We start from the raw sequence: 11,206 nt of genomic DNA on the forward strand, positions 1-11,206 counted from the left end.
AAAGCCATGAGTTCCATGCTTTGCTTTCTCCTCCTCTGGAATTCCGCTGCTCTCCTTGGTATTGAAACTGCACTCCTTGGTAGGTGAACTTGGTCTTGGTGGGTTTCTTGTTGATCTTCTGGGGAAGGGCCTGTTGTAGTGATTCTCAAATGTCTTTGCCCCAGGCGGAGTTGCACCGCCCTTACCGGGGGCCGGGCTGAGTAATCCGCTCGGGTTTGCTTTCGGGAGCTTTTGTTCCCTGAGCGCTTTCCGTAGAGTTCCGGAGGGCGGGAATGAAGATGGCGGCCTCCCGGTCTCCGGCCCGGAGGAGCCGAGAGCCCGGGGCCCCACTCCTCAGTGCGCCCTCAGAGAACAGCGCCGATTTACTCCCGTCACCCTGGCCTCCGGCCGCGCTCCGAGCTGACCGAGCCTGCGACCGGTTCAAGGTAACCCCGAGCTTAGAGCTCACTCCTCGGCTCTGTCTCTGTAGCCGGCTTCCCCGTTCTAATACCTGTAAGCTCTGCGACACTCAGACGCCCCCGATCCTTCTGTGACCCTGAGGGACCTGAGGCCACGCCGACCCTGCGTGGGCTTCACCCCGGTTAAGCCTCTGGAGCGATGTCCCTCAGCGGAACAGACTTTTAAAAGTCCCGATTTTGTGCTCCGTTGCTCCGCCGCTTGCCGGGAGCCGCCCCTCCCCCCGCGGTCTATCTTCCCGTCGCTTTGGATTCACTTCTCCGCCAGTCCTACCTTTCAGAAAGTGGTTGATTTTCTGTTTCTAGAATTGCTGTTCTTCTTCTCTTCGATCTCCCGTTGGATTTGTAGGTATTTGCAATCTTTAGATAAGCTATCTAGCTGATCTCCCGCTACCTGAAGTAGTCTCAGCCTGCTACTTCTCCGCCATCTTGACTCCTCCCCCCTAAAACCTGTACATTTCTGTTACGACTTTTTCTTATTTAGAAGTGTGTATTTTAAAAATTTCTAGGCACAAGAAGGGCAGACACTGAGTTGGATCGTATTATTTTTGTTACTCATTTCTAATTATATTTAGGGAATGTGGTCTGCTTAATGCAGGTTTTCTGGTGCTTGTTGAGAACTGCTTTTTGGCCTATGACCTGGTATATTAATGTAAATATTCCATAGTTTCTTCAAAAGAATGTGGGTTCTCTAATTTGGGGGAGAAGGGTTGCACAGGTAATAACTTGTGAATACTGCTCAAATGTTTAATGTCCTTATTAACTTTTGGTCACTCTGATCAAATAACTGCCGTGAGGGTGTTCAGCCATCTATGGTTATTGTGAATTTGTTGATTTCTTCTTATAATTCTACCAGGATTTTCTATATTATTAAGCTATGTTATTGGCTGTGCATTAGTTTACAACATTTATTTTGGTATTTCTGGTAAATGGTTCATTTTATGGTTAGTAGCAACTGTTGTTATTCTCAAAAATGTTTTACAGAACTTAAGCAGATTTTGGTTAGCATTTTCTAGGCATAATTTTTTATTTTTAAAATCTCAGTTTTGTTGTTTTTTTCAGCCTTTTGCTGTAGTCTCATACTTTTTATGTGACTCTTATAAACAGCATACAATTGAATTTTTGATAGTTCTGCTCTGAAAAATCCTGTTCTATAATTGCAAGTTTAATACATTCATGCTTATTGTAATTAATGATATATTTGGGTTTCTTTTTCCCACTCAATTTTGTGTTTTTTAAAAACATGTATTGTGCTTTTATCTTTCTTTTTCTTTCCTCTTCTTTTTCTTCCTCTTCTAAACCTTTTCTGTCTTCCAGCAGACTGATAATATTTGAACAATCCCTCCCCATGCCTAGCACCAATACAGATCTGAAAGTAATCTGTTCATATTTTTTAGTTATTACCCTTACGTTGTTAACTTGAGAATTGGCTAAAAATTATTATAACTTAACAATAATGTTTCTCCACTCTCTTCTGGATGATAAAGGATCTTAGGAAGTTTCAAGTGAATTCTCCTATATTTCCCACCTTATATGTTAGGATTGTCCTGTTTTTGGGTTTTTACCTTATGCTTATACCCCTACATGTGTATTATTATTGTTTACACAGTTATCCTGATTTAGGTTTTTCTCCCATTTGCAATTTTATCTTCTCACATTACGTCTTGCAACCTGATTCTCCTTTCTGGATCTTGCCTCCTTCCTGAAGTTTATCTGTTAGTAGTACCTCCTAAGGTGTTTTATACATAGGAAGTGCCCAATAAATGTTTATTAAATAAACTATTTTAATCAGATGGACACAGTTTAAACTACAGCAGGTGTCTAGTTTGTGTATTGGGGTTATCAGTAGACCTTGCCTCATTTACCAGACAAACAGATAAGACACTTGAACATTGGGGATGGGAGCGCATTACGTGGTTTTAGTTAATACCATAAATCAAGAGTAGGGATAGAACCAAGGGCCAGAGCACTCTCCACTCTTCCTTAGTATGTTTCTCTAGAATTCTCTCTCTAATACTAGTGCCACTGTGTTCCAGTTTAAACTTCTGGCCTCCAGTTCCTTCCTCCGCACACTTGCCCCATCTTGGAAAGCAACATGGGAAAACAGCATCCTCCTACTGCAGAAGTACCTAATGGATAAGTGTGTAGGGCCAGGGTCAGATGACCTGGGATCTAATTCCCTCTCCAGCACTTATTAGGAAAGTTAACTGGACTCTCTTTGACTCAGTTACCTCATCTGTAAAATAAGGATGGTAAGTGTCTACAGCATCACTTTGTTCTGAGACTTGAATGAGTTAATAACATACATTAGAATGGTGCCAGTACCTGTAAGCACCCAACAAATGCTGACTCTGGTTATTGCCTGAGCCACTTCGTAGCTCCTCTGCCTCTTTTCTGACTCTGGATGCTGGGATTGAATATGATTGTTCAAATTTGGAGTTTCACTTAAGTTTGTGATGATAGAACATACAGACATAGGCAGACTATTAAGGGGTTTCATTTAAGATATGTATTCAGGTTTTTCTCTGCACTTTAAACAAAGCTGTCCCAAGCATCGTATCCTGTATAAAGCTATGTTCTCTTTTAAGATTAACTTTTGTGGGAGAATTCTCATTTTAGGTTCAACTTGGTTCCAAAGGTTGATTGATTGATTTGATAAATTCATATTATTCAGGGCCCACTAAGCAAATTGCTATAGACCCCAGACCATTTTTACTTATAATTTGAATTCATTGTCACAATGTGTTGAATCATATTTAACTTTTTTATTTTGTGAGTGGGGCATACACATTGTGGTCCGGGTTATACTGTACCTAACTACACGATTTCTTTGATCCTTTTAGTTTGTAAGGAATTCTTGAACCGATTCTATAATTCCTTGATAGCCAGAGGAGTCAACTTTTCCCTGGACACCATAGAAAAGGAATTGGTCAGCTTTTGCTTGGATGTCAAAGGAAAAGAAAACCGCTTGGTATGGTAAATTTTCCCTGTTCATTTTCCCCTTATGCTTGAAGAACTTGTTAATAGTTTCATTTCTCATCTTTGTCTTAATGTTCTCCTGTTCAAATGCTTGCCTCAAGCATGTTCATTGCAGATAGCAAGCAGAAATTGATCTTCCAGTGAAATGTAGTCTGATGTGTTTTCATTTAGAATATATCTGCATTCATTTTGCTTTCTGAATAGACAAGCAATTCCATGTTGCAAGTAAAGTTACACAGATTCCTAATGAGCATTTTCTGTCCTGGGTTAAGTGTGGGTAGACTCTCTATTTGTTACCAAGACTATTAGTCAAACCCGTCAAAACATTTTTATCAAGTCATTTCTACATAACTAATGAAGTATTTATGTTCTCTTATAATGGTGTTTCCTGGGTTTACACAGATGACTTTTCAATATAGTGTTTTAGTTCGCTACGGATAATTGCCAGCCAATTCATTCTGCCTAAAATTTCGATGTCCAGTTTGTCAGTTAAATCTGCATTGTAGACTGTTCACTGACACACTGTAAAAGTCTCAACATTCATTTGTGCCATGAAGTTTCATATTTTTAAGTGTAAATTACCTCAGCTAGGCAGCTGGAAAGACAGCATAGCATGATGGAGAAGGACATGGACTCTAGAGCCAAAATACTAGATTTTTAAATTCCATCTCTTCTGCTTACCAACTGGTGACCTTCGGTTGACTTGGGTGTAAAATGGGGATAATTACAGTACTTACTTCACAGGACTGTTGTGAGAATTCAGTGAGTTAAGACCTTTAAAGCCCGAGAGCAGTGCCTGGCACAGAGAAAACACTTAGCAAGTGTTGGCTCTTAATAGTCTTTGAGCATCTTGTGAAGTGTAGGGCGCTTCTAATTAACATGATCACGGGGATGGAACAATTTGTTTCCTGGTGTCTTAGTCAGCAGGAGTTAAAATTTAATAGCTGGGCCATGAAAATTAGGTCAACCTCTTTCTCACTTTTCCAAACTATATTAACTACTTTTTTTCATCACCCAGGACACTAAATTCCCTTTGTACTCCTTCAGTGCTATTATCTAGGTGCAACGAAGGATGCAGCCACGAAGATCCTCAGTGAAGTCGCTCGCCCAATGAGTGTGCATATGCCGGCGGCTAAGATTTGCGAGAAGCTCAAGAAGATGGACAGCCAGATCTGTGAACTGAAATATGGTATAATGGGGACACATGTATTTTTCCAATATGTCCAGAGCATTGCCAATTCTCTAAACTGAGGTCCCTGTTTCTAAAAAGTTGGTGTGAGAAGGGAAGAAAATCTCCATTCACCAGTAGTTTCCGGGGCTGCTGAATGGTGCCTCATACCATCTGAGCTCCTCGGGGGAAGAGAAATGAATACTGACACAATCAGCATTTGGTAAATCTGCCAACCCTGATAGCCACATTTAAACTCTTAAATCACCAAGGTAATGTCGACTATGTATGTCAAGGAAAAATTCCAAATGTAAAGGGAGCAGCCATTCATGGTGATTTAGGTCTTGGTGACCTATTAAGACAAAAGTTGGATCTACTCAAAGGCGATGTTGGGACTTTGAAGTTTTAAAGATGGACTATACCTTTTTTCCCTAGATTTGTCTACCATCCTGCCAGCTTTAAAATTTAGAAAATAGGTTATTCACATCAAGTCAGGTTTTGCTTGAAGTAAGCTTATTGAGGGTGCCTAAAATAAACAGTGAGGAAAGGGAGGAGCTGTCCTATTTAAAACATTATCCTTGGCCTTATGAATTTCACCGATATAGATCTATTCCTATATAGTACAGATGATTTGCATCTGGGCGAGCCTCTTGGGTAGACTGAAGAGGTGAGTGGAAAGCCTGGGGCATCCCTCCCTTAGCCTGTCCTTAATACCTGAGATTTTACCAGAAAAGACTCATTTCTTTTGCTTAAGTCATTGTTTTATGTTACAGACCCACTGTAGCATTATAAACTACTTAAGTAATTAGCACCCAACTCTGAATTACTTTAGTCTTATTTTCCAACATAGGTGTGTAATATGCCTATGCACCATAGTGACAAAGCTGGCTTTAAATAGGTTTAAAGTCAGAAGATACCAAAGACAAATCTATTTCTTAATTTGCCAAGGGCAGGCCCTAATCTCCAAGGTAGTGATTATGGGGAAAGCCATCTGTTTTTATTGGCTTCCAAGCAGTGAAGTAGAGGCAGGAATCATTGAGTTTATATAAACAATATTCATAAAAGGAACAAGCCTGTCTTGATTCTTTTATTTGACAGATGTATTTGGAATAACATCTGCTATGTACAAGGGATCCTACTTGGATCCTTGAATAATAGAAAAATTATTCAGATATTATTGAAAAGAAATGCAGAGTTACTAATGTTTTGGCAATGCTGGCCACTAGAGGCCCTTGGGGAGCCATGAACCAGTTTTAATTTTGGGACCAACGTTTTCCTTACAGTTTTTGGGTTACAGAGTTTTTCCTCTTTTAAAATTAAAGCCAGATGCCAAGTTCTCTAGAAAAACTCAAAGACACTACTGACACTTGCAAGAATGTGTTTTTTTTTTTTCCTTTAAGCATTTATCTCGAATAGACCAGCAGTTCTAAATTCTCCTTCCCTGCTTATGGTTGGCAGTAAAGTTGAGATTGAACAGGGTCTTCGACTGGTGGGATATTAATAATTTGAGCTATCAAAGCATCTATGTTTAAGGTATTTTGTTAAGTCAGCCATGAAATTAACAAACAAGGTAAGTGTAGAGATGGTTTATGTTTTCAATTAGGAAGGTGTCATTTGGTTTTTGACCTGAAAGTATGTTTTTGCTAGATCTATTTTTTTTTTTAAAGGATGGAAATCACCATAAAAATTAAAGGGTCTCCTGAGCACAGGGTATAGCTGACTGTCCAAATAACAAAGTGTTTAAAATTTAACTTTTATTTTTTCCAGATGTATTAAGATATATTTGATATAAAACATTGTGTAAGTTTAAGGTGTATGACATGTTGGCTTGATACACTTATCTATTGCAATATTACCACCATTGTGTTGGTTAACACCTCCATCATGTTTTATGATTACCGTATCTTTTCTGTGATGAGAACATTTAAGACCTACTCTCATAGGAATATTCAAGTATATAATACAGTATTAACCATAACTACCACAGCGTACATTAAATTCCCAGAACTTGTTTTGTAACTGGAAGTTTGTACCCTTTTGCCAACATTTTCTTAATTTCTCTATCCACCAGCCCCTGATAACACCATCCTATGCTCTGTTTCTATTAGTTTGGCTTTTTTAGATTCCATGTATAAGTGATATCATACAGTATTTATCTTTCTCTGACTTATTTCACTTAGTCCATTCTTCTTGTTGCAAGTGGCAAGATTTCCTTTCTCATAGCTTAATAACATTCCATTGTGTGTGTATACATGTGTGTCACACACACACGTGCACACACACAAACATCACATCTTTGTCCATTCATCTGTTGATAGATACTTAGGTTGTTTTCATATCTTGCCTATTGTGAATAATGCTGCAATGAACATGGAAATGCAGGTATCTCTTTGATATCCTATTTTCATTTCCTTTCAATATATACCCAGAAGTGGGAATGCTAGATCATTTGGTAGTTCTACTTTTAATTTTTAAAAGAACTTCCATACTCTTTTCCATAGTGGCTGTAATAACTTACACTGCCAGCAAGAGTGATTTTTTTCTAAATTGTTTCCAACGCTTGTTATCTCTTAAGTTTTTGATGACACATTCTAAGAAATGTGAGGTGATACCTCATTGTAAGACTGTTTTGCATTTCCCTTATGATTAGTGAGGCTGAGTACCTTATCAAGGACCTGTTGGCCATTTGTATGTCATCTTTGTGAGGATATCTATTCAGTTCCTCTCCCTATATTTTTTAGTCAGATTGTTTGAGATATTTTTGCTGTTAGGTTGTATGAGTTCTTTATATATTTTGGATATCAACCTCTTATTAGATATATAAGTTTCAAATACTTTCTCACATCCCATAACTTGCCATTTATTTTGTTGATGGCTTCTGTGTTGTGAAGAAACTTTTTAGTTTGATATAGCCCCATTTATTGGTTTTTGTTTTTGTTGTGCTTTGGTGTCGTATCCAAAAAATCATTACCAGGACCAATGTCAAGGAGCCTTTCCCTTTGTCTTCTTCTTGAATTTTTATGATTTCAGGTTTTATGTTTAACTTTTAATCCATTTCAAGTTAATTTTCCTAAGCAATATAAGATAGGGGTCCAGTTTTATTTTTTCTGCATGTGGTTATCCAGTTTTCCAAACACCACTTATTGAAGAGACTGTTTTTTCCCCATTGTATATTCTGGGTACCTTTGTCAGATATTAGTTGACCTTATATGCAAGGGTTAATTTCTGGGCTTTTGATTCTACCCCATTAGTATATGTGTCTGTTTTTATGTCAGTACCACACTGTTTTATTATAGCTTTGTAGTACAGTTTGAAATCGGAAGTGCAATGCTTCCAGCTTTGTTCTTTCTGAGGATTGCTTTGGCTATTCAGGGTCTTTTTTTTTTTAAAGATTTTATTTATTTATTTGACAGACAGAGATCACAAGTAGGCAGAGAGGCAGGCAGAGAGAGAGGGGGAAGTAGGCTCCCCGCTGAGCAGAGAGCCCGATTCGGGGCTCGATCCCAGGACCCTGGGATCATGACCTGAGCTGAAGGCAGAGGCTTTAACCCACTGAGCCACCCAGGTGCCCCTCTATTCAGGGTCTTTAGTGGTTCCATACAAATTGGAGTTATTTTTTCTTTCTTTCTTTTTTTTTTTGGTGAAAATGCCATTGGAATTTTGATGGGGATTGCATTAAAGCTATAGATGGCTTTGGGTAGGGTGGGCATTTTAGCAGTATTAATCTTCCAGTCCATGAACACAGGATGTTTTTCCATTTGTGATCTCTTCAGTTTATTTCATCAAAGTCTGGTGGTTTTCAGTATATAGATCTTTCACCTCCTTGGTTACATTTATTCCTAAGTATAAAATCCAACTTTTAGATTTGAGCACACATACTGGAAGTTTTTGATAAGTCACTTGATGACCATGTTATGGTTGTTAAGAGACTTTTTTTTTTTAAGGACTTTATTTATTTATTTGACAGACAGAGATTACAAGTAGGCGGAGAAGCAGGGAGAGAGAGAGGAGGAAGCAGGCTCCCCATGGAGCAGAGAGCTTGATGTGGGGCTTGATCCCAGGACTCCAGGATCATGACCTGAGCTGAAGGCAGAGGCTTTAAACCACTGAGCAACCCAGGCGCCCGATAAGAGACTTTTAAATGCTGTGTTCTATCATTCAGGGGAAAAAAGGAAAGGGCTCCCCAAGAGAAATCAAGCTGCAAAAGTCCTGGGCTGCCACTAATTATTAAATAAGCAAACTTCAATGTTGTATCCATGTCCAAACACACAACTGGTCCTGGGGGTGGGGGAACGAAAAGAATTTCTCCTTTCTGACAGGGAAATTACAATTATGAGTATGTTATAGATGAGCTTTGTTTGTTTGTTTTTCCTGTTTCTGGAGTTGATGATGGAGAAGTAGCTGCGTTCTTGACATTGTCTGCAGATAGTAAGTAGAAACAGTAGTCTTTCTAGAGGAGTTGGATGTTAATAACAAGTGTTATGGGCAAGAAGGTTAAGAGCCAGATTGGCTGGCACCAAAACACTAGCATTAGAGAAGTGGATATATCCCAAAGGACTACCAATGAATGCTGTGATGATTTTGTAATCCCAGTAGGGACAGAGAATCAGGTGAGTTCAGGCAGAGATCCCAAACAATTAAGGACCAATGAGAATGCTCTTAATTTCATTGACGTTTTTGGTGTCTTTACATTTGTTATTTAAAAACTCCATAGGGCCTTGTAATAGGTATGCCCATCTGTTTTAATGCAGACATGTGTTCTTACAGAACTCGAACCATTACTTTCTAGTTAATTACAATCTAGGGCTTTCAGTTGGCCACACTCAAGGCCATCCCAAGGCACTGCCATTTATCAATACTCTTCTCTGTATCTTAGGAGCAGCAATTAAGATGCAGTGTAGTCATTTTAGTCATTATGGTCTTGAGAAGCCATGGAGTGGTCACAAAATCCTGTAAAGCTACCCAGGCTCCTGTTTTGAAGCAAGTATAATTCCATGGAAAGCAAATTGAATAGAACACTAATGATCCCAATAGCTTTGTACATAACACATTTTTCTTAGGTATGTCTTGGTTTCCATAGAAATTGGAACTGTTCCCCACTTTGAAACATAAGGTAGTTGGCACCAAGATAAATAACACCACTGGCCTTTCTAAGTGTTTCACAGGGTTTTTTTGTTTGTTTTTGTTTTTTGTTTCTTTTAAATGGTGCTTTCCCTTTTTGTTGTTTAGAAAAGAAATTGGACCTGGCATCAGTGGACCTGTCAAAGATGAGAGTAGCAGAGCTGAAACAGATATTACACAGCTGGGGAGAGGAGTGCAGAGCCTGTGCGGAGAAAACCGACTACGTGAATCTCATCACTGAACTGGCACCCAAGTATGCAGCAGCCGACCCCAAAACAGAGCTCTGACCCTCCAATGCTGGTGCGCCATTAATGAAAGACACAGTGACTCTCCAGGAAAATGACTTGTTGGTTAAGAGTAACTGGGAGTTGCGCTGTATGTGGTCTCATTATTTTTGCTTTAAGAAAAAAACCAACCAAGAATTGATTACTTGGATTTACAATGAAAACTGCTGATATTCGTGTCTTACATTTGCAGTGTACCCAAACCTAACAGTGCCTTTCTCATAATTTTTGTAAGGATCACATATATTGTCTTAATCCATGTCCTTAAAATCAAGAAATGTGAACTACTGAGAAATTGATGGAGTAAGTCAATTCAAAGAAGGAAGACAGTGCTCAGAGGCCCCTCTCTGTGCACTAATTTTTAATTAAATATATTGATTTAGGAAAAAAGAGACAATGTTTTGTCTACCTAACTCCCACCTTCAATCCAAAAGAATAACACGGCATAATCAAAGGTTTTAAAAAGTAAACTTTGTACTTTCAACTGCAAATCACTCTATGTTCTGTGGCTCTGTTTGGCATCTGATCTGGGAGGGCAGGAGGCACTATTTGAAATTAGGATTTTCCCAAAGAAGGAATACCTATTTAAAACCTATTTATACCTACTTAAAACAGATCAAGAATCCACTTAAGGAGACCCTGTGTTTTAGCAAATTGTATCAGCGCTCACACTGTTGACTGAACTAAGCTCAAGGTGTTCTGTATTCCTCGCTATCACACATTAGACAAGAGTTTTTTTGTTTTGTTTTAAGATTTCATTTATTTATTTGACAGAGATCACAAGTAGACAGAGAGGCAGGCAGAGAGAGAGGAGGAAGCAGGCTCCACGCTGAGCAGAGAGCCCGATACGGGGCTCGATCCCAGGACCCTGAGATCATGACCCGAGCCGAAGGCAGAGGATTTAACCCACTGAGCCACCCAGGTGCCCCTAGACAAGCGTTTTTTGAAGATTAAAGCATGGTAAGAGCACCTGCAGGCAAGAACAAGCTCTATGGTTCTTAATGCTATTTTATCTGCCTTAAATTGTAGAATCATTCTTGGTTCCATTTTCTGGCCACATCAGGGTGAGAACCCCCACCCCCACAAGTGGCTGCCTCTGGTGGGGAGGCAGAGGTGGGAAAGACTTGCAGAGCAGCTCAAGGGGACTTTCTGGGGGGGATAGGAATGTCTTGTACCTTGATTAGGGTGGTGGTTACAGG

The 11,206-nt window shown here is 39.4% G+C and overlaps 1 protein-coding gene across 1 annotated transcript in view; it reads left to right on the forward strand.

Annotated features, from left to right (window-relative positions):
* The window catches only part of LOC111155607 (cerebral dopamine neurotrophic factor), a 27,305-nt gene extending 16,816 nt beyond the window's left edge, over nt 1-10,489 (forward strand). The window contains exons 2-4 of the mRNA XM_022515873.1: nt 3,299-3,426; nt 4,482-4,623; nt 9,832-10,489. Coding sequence (XP_022371581.1) covers nt 3,299-3,426; nt 4,482-4,623; nt 9,832-10,010 — 449 coding nt within the window. The 3' untranslated portion in view covers nt 10,011-10,489. The remainder of the gene's footprint in view (nt 1-3,298; nt 3,427-4,481; nt 4,624-9,831) is intronic.
* Nucleotides 10,490-11,206: the final 717 nt, after the last annotated feature.

The sequence above is a fragment of the Enhydra lutris genome, unplaced genomic scaffold, assembly GCF_002288905.1.
Source record: "Enhydra lutris kenyoni isolate GAN:26980312 unplaced genomic scaffold, ASM228890v2 scaffoldscaffold42, whole genome shotgun sequence".
NCBI classification, from domain to species: Eukaryota; Metazoa; Chordata; class Mammalia; order Carnivora; family Mustelidae; genus Enhydra; species Enhydra lutris.